Below are 18,387 nucleotides of genomic sequence, written 5' to 3' on the forward strand. Positions count from 1 at the left end.
ACAAAAATGATTGAAAATATTACATAATATTTTTTATACTAGTTTGTGTGTCCACATATCTAAACTTCAAAATTTTTCCAGTCTTTGATAAAACAAGCTGTTTACCTAGTGGCGTTTTATTATACGGCTTGTTTGTATCTTCATATAATCTCTGAAACTTTGACCGAACTTTAAACTGAGGGCGCTAAGAGGGATCTTATTTAAAGAGCTTCAATCTAAGTATCTACTTAGCTTTTCTTGCCATGAACTAAGATGCTATGACATAAAAATGTTTAATAACGAGCATCTCTCAAAATCGTCGCATAATAATTGAATAATAAGCGTTAAGCCAAAAAAATCTTTTTTTTGAGGAAAATTGAAATTAATATAAAATAATCAAACTACTATTCCAAATAATCAGATCAATAAAGCAATTTATTTTTTACGCATTCTATGCAGGATGACCGATGGATAAAAAAGTGAGCTCGTCCTATGTTATCGAAATGAAAGCAGTGTCCAATTTGACTGACAATAATATTGCAATAAATAGTCAATGTAAAATAGTCATTCCCCTGAGCTTTTTTTTTTTTTTTTTTTTTTTTTTACGAAAAAGTCAAAACTTGTGTCACGTAGATGCAAGGAATAGGACTGGCTATTTAGAAGTTTACTGGTAAACTTTAACTGAAGGCAAACATAATGGAAGCATTAATGGCGGGCCGCTAGTTTAATTAGTTTACATTACGGTTGCATCATCACTACGGTCGAGGGATACTAACCACGAGTGAATAAACATCACTCTATATGAAGTGTGTATATAAGGTATAATAAGGGATGTCACTTGATTAATCGGCAAAGTTTGATGCGAGCTGATGGTGAGAAGGCTAATCACATCTCATAACTGGATAATTTCGGTGCTCTTATACAATACCAGAGTATGTCTATATTTTCAGATAGTCTTTATAAATTTATAACTTATATTCAGCAATTATCTGGAGATTACTGTTGTATAATAATTTTCGTTTTCTGCATGACTAAATATGAATATTTATTTTTTTAACTAATTTAAAATTTTGAAGGATTTTTTTAGTACACTGATAGAAAAACAATCTTGATTCAAGAAACTTTTTTTCTTGAAAATTTGAACTCTTGAAACTAGATATAGATATATTTCTTTCAAGAATTTTTGTCTCTTGGTTCAAGATAGGCGATAACATTGATTCAAGATGTTACCGACTTGTGTTAAGAATGGTTTTTTTTTTTTTTTTTTGAGTCATTAATTTACTTATTTCCAAGAAATAATTTTTTTTTGGTATAACAATTAAAGACTATTTAGATTTTGAAATATATTTTTAAGAATTATTTTAAGTTTTTTAAACGATAATGTTATTTTGGTTGAAAAACTAAATGTATCGATTGAAGATAATATAGCTCTTAAGCCAAGAAAATCTAAATCAAGACAAGAAATTCTTAAAGCAAAATAATCATTTGTCTCCCAAAATAAATTCTTAGATCAAGAAAATATCTCTCGAGTCAACATAAATTTTCTATCCTATAATAAAATTAAGATGAAAAATATGTGTTGCAAACTATTCGTAACGTGATTGGTCAAATATATCATAAGCATGAAAATATATCCAAAGTCTGTAGTCAGACGCTCGCAAATTTAAATTCTAGTCCTAATATTGAAATAGAGATGAAATGTATGTGAAACCAATTTATTCGTGATATGATTGGTTGAGAATAACTATTCTCATTATGATTGATTGAAAGTGAATATAATATACATAAACGACACATAAATATATCATGACAACAAATATGAGGCGCGCGCTTGCGCGCGCAAATTAAATTCTAGTCAGTGTAAAAATGCAGTGTATATAGTGTATAGATGCATGTATATAGAATAGAAGCTCATTAGATTTTGCAAAACATAAAAAAATCAACAAGATTGTAAAAGCTCCCTTTAACGATAGCAAAGATTCCATAAAAGATAAACTTATAAAATTAGATTGACCATGAAGTGATTTATCAAGTAGCAAAGTCAGATTTATAGAATGGAGACTTTTAAGGAAAATGTAACGACTGGTTCGTGTACATAATGTATAAAGATTGGCACTAGACGGCATGTACGCCACATACTTAAGCAATCTAGTAGCGGCACTAACATTAATATTTGAAAATCCAGTTATCACGCGCTTAATATGCAAGGGTTAATATGAGGTCCTCCCCGGAGGAGTCGTAAGGTGGTGACTCACGTATGCTTCTCCTCTGACGTTCATTCTACTACGTACGTCCACACCCTTTTCGCTCTTGTGCTCCTCTAACCTCTTCAACCAACCGCTTGCCCGTCTACCCACTTATCCGCGACCCAGAGGTAAAAAGGGCAACTTCGCTTACTGCATATTTCATATTTATATTAACCTGATTACGAGATGTTACCCGCTAGCTTAATACAGATATGTAGACTTTGTTTCATAACTGGCATTCATTTTAATAGAATTAGTAATTGAATGAGTTATCTGCCATGTACACTACCCCTATTACTTTTCAATATCAACAGTTTTTATTTTTTTCGAGCTCTAATAACTTATTATAAATTAGGGTAATCCAAAAAGTATTACTTTTTGTTTTTAAGTCTTATCAAGACTCAAGAAGTTACACTGATAGAAAATTTATGTTGACTCGAGAGATATTTTCTTGATCTAAGAATTTATTTTGGGAGACAAATGATTATTTTGCTTTAAGAATTTCTTGTCTTGATTTAGATTTTCTTGGCTTAAGAGCTATATTATCTTCAATCGATACATTTAGTTTTTCAACCAAAATAACATTATCGTTTAAAAAACTTAAAATAATTCTTAAAAATATATTTCAAAATCTAAATAGTCTTTAATTGTTATACCAAAAAAAAATTATTTCTTGGAAATAAGTAAATTAATGACTCAAAAAAAAAAAAAAAAAACCATTCTTAACACAAGTCGGTAACATCTTGAATCAATGTTATCGCCTATCTTGAACCAAGAGACAAAAATTCTTGAAAGAAATATATCTATATCTAGTTTCAAGAGTTCAAATTTTCAAGAAAAAAAATTTCTTGAATCAAGATTGTTTTTCGATCAGTGTAAATATTTGTCATTCTGCCTGGCTAGTTCTTACTCGATTAAATTTCCGTATTAATTATCCGTAATCGAGTAGATCGGTCGACAGACATATTTTGCAAACAAATGTAAGGCCAACTGGTTCACCGCAAGACAAAGTGTTCATTGAGCATGATTTTTTGCCAGGTGCCCATACGCTCTGTAAGGGATATGGAGCATTGAAACTATACATATGGATTAGTGACATCGTTGCGTTATTGTTGACAATATCCCTCATGTAAGCATTTACAATTTCGTACCCTACTTGGTAGTAGGGGTGGGAGTCGCTAGTATTTCCGTACACAATAGACTTTGATCAATGGTTTTGAACAATGGTACTTGTTATGAAGGCAACGAAATGTCACCGAGCTTGAATTAGCACGACATGCCTGAGTGGAGACAGTAAAAAATTTTGTGTTTTCAACCATTACGTAATAAAAATTATTGTTATTATTATCATTCTACTTTTGAAAGATGAATAGAAGAAAAATTATTGAGCGTCAAAAAATACAGATTTTCTGCAATATGATTGACATATTGCGTGTTTATAAAAAAAATATCCGATAGTAAGTAAAAAAAAAAAAAAGACGCTTCATGCCATTGATGGAACTTCCTGCTACATCAAGTTTAAAGCACTTGAAAAATTTTCTTTAGCAAAGTTTTGAGTTCTTTGAAGTATGGGATGAAAGACATTAAAAATGAAAGCTTAAAATTATGAATGAACATTCATAATTTATTAAATAATTTATTTCAAGATTATTCTTCCTAGAATCACACACACAATACAATTATTTTTGACAAAATAAATTGAACATAAATTTCTTTAATGTTAAGTATTTGAAAAATGCTTACCGCAAGATGAACGGTGTAGCTTAATGTAAATTATCTTAAAATCGAAAATAATGCTGTGAAGCGAGAAAGAATAGGAGTTATGGTTAATTGTTACGTGAGGCATTCCAACATTCACGTAACAGGATATTTTGGTAGGAAAGGATTAAGGATAGGATCTTCTTAATGTGAGTGTATAGAATATGCGAGAAAAAATTCAGATAGCTCGGACGGGGATTTGAACCCCAGAACCTTCCGATGACGTTACGGTCAGTATTAAGAAAAATTTCCTCAAATTTTTTTACCTAAGTACAAAAACATAGGGAGCATTCCATGCCAAATCACCGAGGTTTTGACCCGACTCATTGTTCAAACACATTTTTCTGAACTTTTTCAGATTTTTTTACCCAACTCAAAGTTACGAATTTAAAAAAAAAAAAAAACCGCTCTTTTTTTTAAATTGTTATCTTTTTCACGAATTGACCTTTCGGACCTTTTTTTTTATTTTTGTAAAATATTTTTGGATTTGTTTTTTTTATGTAAATAAAAAACTTTAATTCAACTTGACTATTTTCATTTTTATTTGTAAATTTTATTTCTACAATTTTAATTTCTAAAATAATTTTTTCGACCAGTATTAATTAAAATTAATCGATTAAATTTTTTTTTTAAGAATCTGGAATTTAAACTATCAACACACTAGTAAAAATTTTTTTTATCAGCTAAAAAATACAATTTTTATCAAATTAATAATTTTATTACATTATTTATTTTTTTTTCAAAAGAAATTTTTTCTTTCAGTGTTGTCCAAGATTTTTGATAATTAACATAATCTCCAAAACTTTTTGTACCTCTACAAGTTTAGATTAAAAACTTTATTTTTCCATTTTAAATCTCGATGGACATTTTTTTTTTATTTACAATCTACTAATCCTAACTTATATTTTGATAAATCCACGGTAAGTAATTAACTACATTAACATAAACTCCAGGAATATTTTGCGCACATCCAATACCCCAACTAACCAAACCAATTACACTCCATTGTTGCGTGCTGGATAAACATACCAATGGTGCACCACCATCGCCCTAAAAGTAAATACCAGCATTAATAATAATTCTTTTAAAAATATATATAATTGTAATTTGATGGTAAGAATAATTACCGTGCAAGCGTCTTTTCCAGCTTCTCCACCGGCACACATAAAACTCATTCGATCCAAATAAAATAACGCACCGAGCCTCGTGGCGCGAAGTTGATTTTCACAAACCGATTGATCAACAATCGGGACTTGAACTTCTCTCAAAATACTTTGATAGCTTCCGGTGGGTCCAAAAGCATTTTTGCCCCATCCTGTAACCCAACACTGTGTCCCAACAGGTGGAAGTGCGGTTGGTAAGCATGCTGTATTGATATGGGGACTCGATGCTAGTGGCACCACTCCATTAATTTTAATCACAGCGATGTCATTGTAAAGAGTGCTTGGGTTGAAATTTTCATGGATTTTAACAGTAAGAGGGTAATACTCTTGATATGGATAAGGCTCGCTGTCTAATATACCATTCCAATCTCCAAGTCGAACTTTGAATTGCAAATTACTGTTAACAGTATTTTTATTAAATTAGTTTGTTGCTAATTTAACATGAAGTTCTAAAATAAAAAAAATTATTTAACTCACGGATATGTTGAAACTTTGTATGCTGCGGTCAAAATATGTGTAGATGTAATGAGAACTCCAGAACCAATATACTCATTGTTTGGTTTTAAAATAGCAACTTGCCAAGGATATTCTCCATATTTCGCTATTCCTTGACCTTGAGCTGGAGAATTTGTTATTTTTCGGGTGCCACATGAACTTGTGAAACTTCCTGACACATCGCAGCACAATACTTGACCTGAAGGACACGATTGTCTACCCTGTACGTAATTTATGGACAGAAAAATCAATTTCATTTTTTTTTTTATAATTTTATATTCGTGATTCAAGAACAAGTTTTATTACTTTAAAAGGCCAAATTTTTTAAAGTGAATAAAACAAAGGCTATAAATGTTGACCAGTTAAGATAAAATTAACATAAATATATTATTTGTAAATTTATTGGAAGAGTTTATGAGCTAAAATGAGTGTTATGTCCATATTATTATATCTATGTCATGATTAGGATGATGGTGATGATGGTAATGAGGAAGGTCTATCAAGTTACCATGGACTCGTCCATCATGCATTGACTTATTATTTAAGCGACAAAATTTATTTGTTGTGCTAAATTTGTTGCTGATTAGTTGCTTCAGTTAGAATATTTTTGCTTGTTTAGATCCGAGAAATTAATAATAATATCCGTCCAAGATGGGTCTTGCCGTTGCCGATGGTGATGGTGATGGTGATAGTGATGACGATGGTGATGTGATGATGATGATGGTGATTTATTTTAGTATTCTAATAATTAATTTTTTTTTATAATCAATAAATCTACCATTTATTTAATTTACAAAGAATTGTTGATTAGCTTACTAACTTTGTTATTCTATATTATTTTCATTTTTCTTTTTAAATTTTTCCAATATAAATCCTCGCACAAAAAAATGTTCAAAAAATTTTCAAAATAAAAATACAAAATAATCTTTGAAACTTCTTTTATTGAATTACGTGTACTCTAATGTAAATAAAATGTATAATTTTGCCATTCGGCCACTGCCTTGGCATTAAAATCAATAAATAAATAAATAATGAATTATATAATAATAATTAATAATTAATTAAAATTTTAAACAAAGTTAAACTATTAATAATGTATATTGTATATTATTGCGGATATAGTGGTCTAAGGATTTAATGACCCGGATATAATGTCGCGAATTTAATTGTTTGCGGATACAATGTCCCAGATATCATGACTTTGAATATAATGACGTAGAACCGAATTTTTACAACTTCCTGATATTTGCGCACAAAATTTTTTTTTAACTTGCCACTAAGAAAAATTGAAAATTTTTTTATTGCAACTGTATACACGCAAATTTTTATTGAATATCTAATTATAGAAATTAATAATTAACTACTGAATATAAAACTAAATTTTCCGATTTTTCAAAATCAAATTGTTAGGCTGCCTGATTAATATTTGATTCTTTTACCCTACTTTAATACATTTAGAAAAATATTTTTCTTCGTTTAATGTTTTCTACATTCATAAGTATCCTTTTTTCTGTGATTGTAAATACCTGATTGACAATCCGTATATCTATTGAAGGAACTGCAGTAGTGGCTGATGGTGACAAACACGTACCTTGGGGGACACAAATACAATTTGAATTAGGTCGTGCAGTAACAGCAGTAGTAGTAGTCGTCACTTTTGCTAAAAAATACATAATATTTATTATCTTACATTTAATAATATTTTCAATGATAAAAATTTGATGAAGCGGCGTAGAAAAATGAAACAAAAAATAATTATAAAATACTATAATGATAGGAATATATTAAATCTTTTATTTTAATATGATATTTCTCACTTGTTCCACTAAAAACAATTCCATCATGAATGGATGGAGTTTGAGCAAATGAACAAACAACTGCAGTTAACAATGTCAATTTACCAGAACAAATTCTACTTAGTTTAATCATTTTTCGTAATAAGTAAAAATTATAGCGATACTTATTTTCATTTCTAAAATATATGATAGTTTTAATAACAGAACTGGTATCAATGATATCACAACACTAAATAAAATTTAAATGAGAGAACTCGGAATTTTATACATCCTCAAGCAGTCATTCATTTTTATTATTATTATTATATTTTTTTTTATTAACGTTATTTATATGAAAAATGAATAGACAATGTTCCAGTCGAGTTAATTTTAAAAATAAAACGTGTTCAAGTTAATACTTAATTTTTTCACACTGTCATAGAGATATAAATTAACGTAAACGCAGAAGCATCCAGCCGCGAAATGAATAATACCGCGACCTTCTCTATTATGGATTTTCCTTATTTTACTCTATAGTAATGGTAAATGTTATATACAAATCATAATAACAATGGAAAAAAAGTATATATACAATAATTGTTTGAATTGAGTTTATTGTTATGATATTAAATATTTGTCACATATTTCTGAGGCATAAAAAAAAAAAGGAAAAAGATGCATAACTTCCGATGGGAATTTTATATTTCGTAATTCAGTTTTTTTTATTATCTTGTTTTGGTATTACCCTTAATAATTACACCGTTATTGTTATTATAATTGAGTTATGGGAATTTTTTATTATTTTAAATTGAGGACAAAATGAATTTTAGTCATAACTATTTTTTTTAATACTTCATTATTATTATTATTATTATTATTATTTTTTATTTACCTAGTGAATATATAACTTTAATTTGCGTATAGAAAAAATACATATTGATTATATGTTGAGTATAATAGGACATATTTAATTACATAATTATCAAAACATACTTTATGAATTTTTAAAATTTAATGTTTAAATTTTCCTTAAAAATAGTTTAGTTTTTTTTTTTTGAAAAAATTTTTTGCATGTTTAAATTTTTATTAAAATTTTGCAATATTATTACCCCGTGTAAAAAAAAAGTCCTAAAAGTCATAAGCTTAGGATCCTAAACGTGACATAATTTAGGACATTTTTATAACAAATTTATGACACTAAACTGAAATGAAATTTTGATTTTAGAAAAATATTTTCGCAATTACTCAGAGAAAATATATTGTAAAAAGTACTTTATGACAATTTTAGGAAACTTTTATGTAAAATATAAGAATAATATTATGACAATTTTAGGACACTATTATGAATTTTAGGACACTTTTATGATAATTTTAGGACAATTTTATGACAATTTTAGGACAATTTTATGACACTTGAGATAATTTTAGGATACTTTTATGACAATTTTAAAATATTTTTGTAAAAATTTTAGGACATTTTTAAGACAATTTTATGTTATGTAAAACATTTTTTTCTATAACGTTTATCTTTTCTATATAATATTGAAGACCGTCATAATTTTTCGTTGTTCGTAGACCAGATAAGAAAATAACTAGAGTTCATGTCCCTTATTTAGATGCTCAGTCTGAGACCTCAATGCATTTAAGATTACAAAACCGGAACAAACAAATAAATGTAGTTTAAACATTAGAAAAAAATATCCAGAGAGTTCAAAGGTATTTCTTAAATACATTGCGGCACTCGAACTCAGACTGGGAAATTTTTATCATTATACTCTCATTACTGTCCAAATATTAGGCATAGAAGATAATATAGTATGAGTCAAAAGAAATAATAATTTTATGATAATAAACAAAATTTCTTAAACAATCTTTTACAATAAATTTAGTTAGATAATGTCTTGAGAATAATAAATAATTTAAGGTAAAAATAATAAATAAGAATTTCAAATTGAACAATTAGTAAATGTTAAAAACTAAAAGCAAATAAATTAAAAGTTACAAATTAATTATTAAAAGGAATTGACTAATTGTTTATTAAAATTTTTATCGATCACAAAAAAAGAAATCATCCGATTATTGATAAAATCGTTCGAAGAAATTGTTTAAATATTAAATTAATTTAAGAAATGTTAATATTCAAAAATTTTCATATGTTAAACAACAAGTAACATTAAGATCTCCGTGTGCATTTGTGTGTGTATAGATGCGCCTATACATTAACATAAGTGTACCAGTAAGAGTATCGTTCTACAATGTGTAGGAGGTAAAAGCATACAAGTATAATAGATAACTTGTGATCTATACTTGTACATCAAAATACGGGGAAACCGCCACCGCAGCATTTTCCGACACATCCGAAGAGAGGGTATTCAATTCTCCCTCCAATTGACAACGGAGGGCCCGTAAAAATCTCGGACCCGGGAAGCTGCTGGGTGTTCGCTCTCTTCGTGTTTTGACCTATCTAGTGTTAACATCATCAATAGATTACGACTAATTCTGTTTTTTTTTATACAACCAATTGTAAAATAAAGTAAAGTTGTGAAGTGAATTAAATTAACGAAAAGAAAAAGAACAAGATTCACCAATTGTACCAGGTAAAATTTAAAATTATTAATTTGTAAATTTTAACAATTTGAAACCGCATTGTATGAAAGAAAATATTAGATTTCACCTTTTTGTATTATTTGTAATGAATTTATAATTTAACCAATTTTTAGTTAAATAATATACGTATTAAATTTACCTAACGAACTATTTATTCAATCAAACCTATCATTCTCAATAAATTAAAACTCGGAAGTTCCCGGTCTATTAGTCTAACACGCTAGGACCAAATACTGTTAATCACTTCAAATGTAAAATTAATTAATTATCATAAATTAAATAATTTTTACATAACATTTATTTTCCTAAAATTGTCATGTGTCCTAAAATTGTCATGAAAGTGTCCTAAAATTGTCCTAAAAGTATCCTAAAATTGTCATAAGTGTCATAAAATTGTCATAAAAGTACTTTTTACAATATTTTTTCTCTGAGTAATTGCGACAATATTTTTCTAAAATCGAAATTTCATTTCAATTTGGTCTCATAAATTTTATCATAAATATGTCCTAAATTGTGTCACGTTTAGGATCCTAAGCTTATGACTCTTTTAGGAAAATTTTTCTTTACACGGGACACTAAATAAATTTTTGAAAATTCTATAATAAATATTTATAGAATTATTTTTATAACACTTAAAAAAATTTTAAACTAACAAAAATACAACATTTATAACAATAAAATTAATTGCAAAAAGAATAAAAGAAATTTTTTAATCAAATTAGAACATCGTCTAATGCTTCGCATTGTCGTGCGATAATGACACAAATATATATTTTACGGAAAATCTGACTTTGCGTGTTGTACTTGTGAGGTCACAATTACGGCAATAGTTTATTTTATTTTATATTCATTATTTTTTATATAATAAATATAAAATACATATTTTTGCTTAAAGATATAAAAATTGCATAATAAAAAAATATATGCATAACCAAATAAAATAAATATAAAAGAACAAATTATGTAGGAAAATTTTATCAGTCTATCGAATCGTATAAAAGGACATTTTTTTCAAATTTCTTCAATAGTTATAGTGAATATTTTTAACAATGTCTTCAACAATACCAAGAAAATTTTTTTTCATTGCAATTGGTATGAAATTTTTCTTTATTTGATATTATTTAATTAAAAAAATTTAATCAATAAATTAATTGACAGGCTTTGTAATTCTGAATTATGTGAAGTGTCTGAGTTTACAATTTAGTGACATAAAAGATTTAATTAATGAAAAAAATTTGATTGACACATTTGATCCATTGCTACTCAAGAATACCAATGGATTCATATTTAATGATGCATTGGAAGCCACTTTGATACTCGATCAAGATGTACAATTTCATTTATTTACTAAAGATAATCCCGATTTTGAATATTTATTAAAAATACACGATAACATTAATTTGAGCGATTCACCGTTTGATAATAATGTATCTACAAAAATAATAATCCATGGTTGGACCGATAGTGTTTACAGTAATTGGATTAAAGAATTGCGGAATAATTATTTATTAACTGATAATTACAATATTATTTGTGTTAATTGGTATCCTGTATCGGCGAAAGAGTACAGGATTGCTGCTAAATTAACTAGACAGGTTTTTATTATAATTTGTAATTCATTTACTGAAAATAATTACTTGATTTAAGAAAAATATGTCGTAGAAAATTTTATCCTTGCTTTGAATTATTTAATTTTTTTTTATCCAAGAAATTCAAATGGAAATCAAGTGAAATAGAATTTTTATTAAAATTAAGAATTTTATGAGTTTAATCAAGCAATATAATATTTTTAAACAAAGTCATCTTGTTTATTTCCGAGAATTTGTTTCCTTGTAAAAAATTAAAAAAATAATTTTTAAGTATTTTCTTGTTTTTAAAGAAAGTTTTACCACGACTTTTTACATAAAAAGTCAGAGTACACGCAAAGAACAAGATGACACTGGATATCATCCAAGATTATACTCAGTGACATCTGTGGGGAAAACAATTATTCAGATAGTAGCTAGTATGATTCAGATTATACTGGGTGATATCTGGATTATAGTGGATGATATCTGGATTATACTAGCTACTATCTGAAAATTTTTTTCACTCAGTATAATCTGGAATGATATCCAATGTCATCTTGTTCTTTCCGTGTAATTGCAAGAGTTTGAAATCTTCCAAAATTAATTATTTAAAATAAAAAAAAAAATTTTTTTGTAAATTTTTGCAGCTACATAAAAAGTTATCAAGACTTCTTTATGTTAAAAAAATTTTTTTTTTTAATTTGTCCGGCTCTAAAAATAGTTACTTGGAGTTTTTTGTACGTATTAAAATTTTTAATTGAGTTTAAAGACAAGTACTTTTTTTCAGTGCATAGCTCATGTAATGTAAATATATATATATATTTTTTTAATATTTTTTGTTTATTAATTTTTTTTTTTTAGATTGGCGAATATATCGGCGACTTTATAGATTATTTAAAAATAAATAGTAATATTTCATTAGACACGGTACACATACTGGGGCACAGTTTAGGAGCTCATATTGCTGGATTTGCTGGTAGTAAATTGTTTAGCGAAATTGGTAGAATAACTGGAATGGATCCTGCACGTCCATTATTCGAAGCACCAATACTCAAAGATACCTCCGATAGGTTGGATTTTTCGGATGCTAATTTCGTAGATATTATTCACACTTGTGCGGGTACTGTAGGCTTTGTAAAACCCATTGGACACGCTGATTTTTATCCCAATGGTGGAACTTATAGACAACCCGGATGTCCTCTATTTATAACACGTAATTACTATCAATTATTTTGTATTGTTTATTAATTATTACATAAATTTAAAATAATTTTTTTATTCATTGGATAGAATATTGCAGCCATGGAAAAAGCCATCAGTATATGGCAGAATCAATAATACATCCTGAAGAATTTATATCTGTTAAATGTGATAGTTGGAAGGATTATAAGGCAAATAAATGTTATGATAATACAACTGCAATGATGGGTGAATATATTAGTACAGATACACGCGGGATATTTTTTTTTGAGACAAAGCCAGATTCTTCAGTTATTAAGTATTTTATGATTTAAAAATTCATTATGACTGATTTAATGTTGACCATTTTTTATTAATGTTATTATTATATTTATTTATTTATTTATTCAATATTTATTAACAGTATCAATTTAAGCAATTGTATATTATTTTTGAGATGTAATGTGTATAGATTAATGACAACTAAATAATAATAAAAGTAATGGTATATAAAAATTTATCTCAAGCCAATGCGGACATAAAAATGCGATAAAAATTTTTCAGACACCTTTATAATTATTATTTTAAAGATTTTTAATTTTCAACTAATAATAATATTATTTAATTAATTCATAATATTATTAATTTACATTTAGTCAATGACTATTTAATTTACATATTTGTTTATTACAGATCAATACAATTATATGTATACTATGTATTATATGTATCAATTGTTTTTTATGATATTTGTAATTTTGTGCTTTTCATTTCTGTAGAAATTATTTTGATTTGTAAAATTAAAGGATTTAACATGCTGGCAACACGATCTTGATAAGCTTAGATGTTAATTAATAACGATGAACATGAAAAATTTTGTTCTTAAAACTATTAAGACAACATTTGACCTGGATATAAGTAAGTATACGGCTGAAAAGTTACCAGGAGAGAAAAATTGATTTTCTTATTGATTAAGAAAAATTTTCTTTACAAAGTAAAATATAGACTTTTAATAATAAATTAAGACTAAATTAGAATGAAACCAATTCACGGAAAAAAGTAAACTGTAATATTCACTCGGATTCCGGTTAGTTTTTATAGTTTCAAACAGTAAAGCGGACATCGGGGTGGCAAAAATGTAAATATTACAGAACTTAATGTAGAAAGTATAAAAGCCACAATTTATAATTTAATATCCAAAATAAGTAATTAGTAGTTGTCACTATAGTAAATAACGACTTTTTTATCTTTAAAAATTACAGTTTCAAAAAGTAAAAAATTGCCATTTCAATATATAGTCTTTATTATGAAGAGAAGGGGGTCTCATTCTCTGGGAGAATTTAATATTTCAAACAGTAAAAATTATACTTTTAATATATACATTTTACCAGTCTAAGCAAGTCAATAATTACAGTTTGATTTTTAGCGTTACTTTGTAAATATTGACGTTGCTTGTATTAGAAATTTACTAACTTTATTCTATACTTTTTACATATCATAACATCATTTTTTAGGTACGAAATGATAAATATTAAAGTCTGAATTGTTAATTATTATACTTAAACATTTTAGACATTTACATGGCAAATATTACTGTTTGAAATAGTATTTTCTTCTATGTAAAGAGTAAATTGTAAGGTTTAAATTGTAAATATTACAATATGAATAGTAAAATCATGATTTTACTGTTTGAAGTGGTAATTTTTAGCAGTTGATCATTACTTATTACAAATCGACTGTTATTTATTACAGTTTACTTTTTTTCGTGAAGCTACTATTTGCAGCTTTAAATGATTATTAGTACAATATATGTTAGAGAAAATATTCATATACAATATATATTATGTTTGTTTTGTTAACTTAAAAAAAAAAATTTAAATAAAAAAAGTACTTTTAAAAGAAAAAAAAAATGATGAATTTTAGAGTTATTAATATTTAGGATACTTCAAACGAAGAATAGTTGCTATTTGACATCTCAACATCCACGCACGCACAGATGCGAGATTGGCAACGTTCGTCATTTTTCGACGTAAATCCCTTATAAATCGTCTCAAGTTTCCCACGCAGAGTCACAGATCTGGCATCTTGCGAAAAGACCCGAGAGAGTTTCATATATACACGCGTGCTCGTCAGAATCGGATGACTCATCCAACTAGATACTAAAGTAGATCTAGCAAATTATTATTCGACAAATTGACAGGTAATAAATCTACTTTATTCAATTTCTCATTATTTTTTTATCTTATGATTTATACATATAAATATAAATAAATATATATTTATATCGACATAAATCTTTAAAATAAAATTAGATATGTATTTTTCATATTTTTTAATTACATTCGTAAAACATATTTAAAGTAATTGATTTTCAGAGTAGGACGTTAAAAAGTATGTAATTTCAATAATTATGCAGAAAATGAATGTGAGTTATGAAGAAAATTTAAACGTGAATGCATACAGATAACAGAGATTTGAATCCCATGCTGCCATATACATTCGCATTTATGAGTATATAAGTAGTTTTCGTAAAATATGCAAGTGCATAAACGTTGAAAGGTAAATGCGTACGTAACCTAGATGGACACAGTTATGACGGTTCATGAATAGCCTCATAATGAATGCTCGCTAGCCCCCTTTATATTCTTGCTGTATGAATAGGTCGTCTGCTATAGCATAGATATAAAATGTAACTCTAACGCATTATTTTCTGTGCTTCAAATTGTTTTACGCCTATAAACACAACCTGCTGTCGGAAAAAACGACAGTTGGTGCGTAAAAATACAATAAAATTTATCCTTTTTATTACGTAAAATTGATTTTATCATCAATTTTAGATTGTTAAACTGTTTCTTTTATTATATATTGTAAGACGAATTAAATTACATTTTTCTGATATAATTTGTTATCATTGAAGCTGACTTTTTATTCCGTGATTTCTCTTTTGTTGTTCAAAAATACACTTTGTATTTCGAGTTCGAAAAATTAACACAGTTTTTTGAGCACACAAATTATTTTTTACTTCATCAATGATATCTCTTAAACGAATCAGGTAATTTTTATTTCGTTTGTAGTACTTATCGCGCTTTATTGAGGTAGTTCCGCTGTGGTGTAGTGTGGACAGAGAGCATTTACTATTTATCGGAATGTTGATACTGCTGTTAAATAATTATTCATGATAAAAATACTGTATCAAAATGACCAAAAAAATCATATTTTAATTATTATATTCTCGACAACAAAACGATTAAGTGCTACTTTTTCTCAATAATCAATCAAAAAAATATTATTTTTTATCCTGCTAGTTTTTTTCTTAATTCTGTCGAGGAATTTTTTTAATACGAACATTAAAACATGGTTAATTTTGAAAGTATTAATATATTAATCAAATGACATCTCATTTTTCATAAATTTTTATCTTAATAAAAATAATCAGAGCACAAAAAAAAAAAGTAAAAATTTAATTAATGACAATTCTGTCTCTGAGGATCTTCGTGTGTGGTGCGATTAGTTGAGAAGTAAGCGAGGAAACAGTGAGATGACGGAGTGCCCTCTGAGGAACTACCCTCGATGCAAACTCCTCGTATGAATATGTCTCTGTTAATTCAAACTTTGTCCCAGCGGTAGTGGTCATATACTCTCTGTCTCTCTCTCTCTCTCTCTCTCTCTGCTTCTTTTTCGTTTTTGTTAACAACAAGCATTAAAATTCCAGCAAAAATGATAATTCAATTACCGTTTGCCACATATACTGTTTATCGTATTACTTCGTAACTATTTTATTGCATTTTATCACATTATTTACTGTTTTTCCTGTCTAGTGTATTATGATAAATTTCTATAAGCCCCAATTGCCGTGAATCTTATTTATTATTGAGTTAAAAAAAATGACGCAAAAAAAGTACTGAACAATAGGGAAAAACGTATAAAAACACCGCTGAGAGACATTGAAAATTCAGTTAGGAGACACCATAAGGTGAGACTTTATGTCATATCTTCTCGGGCAAAACCCTACTTATTTCCATAGTGACTAACCCTCTGCTTTCTCTCTATTCACTCAACTATGTATGTTTGTCTGTATGTGTATATGTAAACATCAAGACTACTATTATAATTTATTTAAGAAATAATACGGAATTCCACATTATACGACCAATAGATTTGTCACCTAACAAAGTTTTATGTCTCTCGTGAATTTTCAATAACCTGCTTGGAAGTTGCGGATTTTATATATGTATATGCGTGAGACTTGGAATTTCATTTGAAAATTATTTTTGCAGAAGATCATTGTATTATTATATTTTATATATAGTATGTAAAATATAAAAACGTCGATAATCATAAAAAATTATTTTAACATTGTTAAATTGAACTTTATTGTATTTTTACAATTTTTTAACCTCGAGAAAATAATTAACCTAAGAAAATAATTGATAATTAAATTAATTGCCTCGATATAACCTTTCTCTGCACGCTTCTCGAACTATCTTATTTATTTTTGCACGCTTCATTTTCCGGGCGACAGCGGTGGGGAACTTTTCGATCTATGCGACCCAGTGACGAGTCGAATAACTAATCAATAAATCGAAAGGTAAGGGAAAACCCTTACCCACCGCTGTGACAATTAACTGTCGATAACAATGTCCGCGGGAAATTCAATTTTTCCGGTTACAACTTAAATATTTTTCCTTTGTGAATTAAAAATTTTCCAGATTTTAAAGTTTATTTTTTTTTAAAAATAAGCAATTGCATGGCTTATCATGCGAGGCCTCAGAGAGTGCGAATGCGAATGGCTAGGTAATTCAATGTTTATTTACAATTAATAAAATATATTATTAATATTTCATAATAAAATGAGCATCATGATTCGTGCACTTTTGGATTTTCCAAATTTTTCAATACATTTTTTTTTAGACTCATTTAGATATTCTTAGTCCACTTATGTGCGTTTTACGCGTTTTTGTGAATAACAACCCTTTCCTTTTATTCGCAGTATAATAATCTAATCATTTATAATTTTTCAATCAAAGAAAATCATCAATTTAAAAAAACAAAAATCTGGCCTATGGGGGGATCGAACCCGCGACCTTCGCGTTATTAGCACGACGCTCTAACCATCTGAGCTAATAGGCCGAATGTACCTACCTCAACATTACGATTTTCATGACTAACTATTAATTATGAATATAATGAGGTACAAATAAAATAATTATTTTTTATGAAATCAATTTTTACATTCACGAAGTCAAAAATTGCTGTAGAAAGATCTTAATTTATAGTATTTAAGGTAATTCTTTCCCAATCTATAGTTTATGCTACTGCTGTCTTTTTCATTCGCTAGTGTCGCCTCTCTTACGGGCTTTTTTATAACATTTATAATTTTTTATAACATTCTACCTGACAGATCATAGTTAATGTTTTGCTGTTTACGAAATATTACTATATCGACTTTTCTATGCTACAGTAATTACTATATTGTAATATCGTAGTTTTTCTTATAAATACAAACTAGAATTCAAATTTGCGCGCGCAAGCGTGCGCCTTGACTATAGAGTTTGCATATATTTTCATGCTTATGATATATTTCACCAATCACGTTACGAATAGTTTGCAACACATA

At 27.7% G+C, this 18,387-nt stretch overlaps 2 protein-coding genes and 1 non-coding gene across 4 annotated transcripts; 1 reads left to right on the forward strand and 2 right to left on the reverse strand.

The window, feature by feature from the left end:
* Nucleotides 1-4,509: 4,509 nt before the first annotated feature.
* Nucleotides 4,510-7,629, reverse strand: LOC141533615 (inactive CLIP domain-containing serine protease A3). 2 transcript variants are annotated; one of them, XM_074252602.1, is made up of 5 exons: nucleotides 7,459-7,629; nucleotides 7,168-7,232; nucleotides 5,624-5,862; nucleotides 5,111-5,543; nucleotides 4,510-5,033 (listed from the first exon to the last, which is right to left on the reverse strand). In XM_074252602.1, the coding sequence occupies exons 1-5, from the start codon at nucleotides 7,568-7,570 to the stop codon at nucleotides 4,878-4,880; spliced, it is 1,005 nt and encodes a 334-aa protein (XP_074108703.1). In that variant the 5' UTR covers nucleotides 7,571-7,629; the 3' UTR covers nucleotides 4,510-4,877. The 2 variants fall into 2 exon arrangements, with proteins under 2 accessions (XP_074108703.1, XP_074108702.1); XM_074252601.1 differs by having other exon boundaries at nucleotides 7,168-7,301.
* A 2,042-nt stretch (nucleotides 7,630-9,671) lies between these two features.
* LOC141533873 (pancreatic triacylglycerol lipase-like) lies at nucleotides 9,672-13,292 on the forward strand. Its single transcript, XM_074252966.1, has 4 exons — nucleotides 9,672-9,675; nucleotides 11,182-11,618; nucleotides 12,453-12,804; nucleotides 12,882-13,292. The coding sequence occupies exons 1-4, from the start codon at nucleotides 9,672-9,674 to the stop codon at nucleotides 13,103-13,105; spliced, it is 1,017 nt and encodes a 338-aa protein (XP_074109067.1). The 3' UTR covers nucleotides 13,106-13,292.
* A 4,534-nt stretch (nucleotides 13,293-17,826) lies between these two features.
* On the reverse strand, nucleotides 17,827-17,900 carry Trnai-aau (transfer RNA isoleucine (anticodon AAU)). Its single transcript has one exon. It is a non-coding gene; the product is annotated as a tRNA-Ile (tRNA).
* Between the last annotated feature and the right edge of the window lie 487 nt (nucleotides 17,901-18,387).

The sequence above is a fragment of the Cotesia typhae genome, unplaced genomic scaffold, assembly GCF_013202065.1.
Source record: "Cotesia typhae breed Kobodo isofemale line unplaced genomic scaffold, CoteBio_Ctyphae scaffold_121, whole genome shotgun sequence".
In the NCBI taxonomy this organism is placed as follows: Eukaryota; Metazoa; Arthropoda; class Insecta; order Hymenoptera; family Braconidae; genus Cotesia; species Cotesia typhae.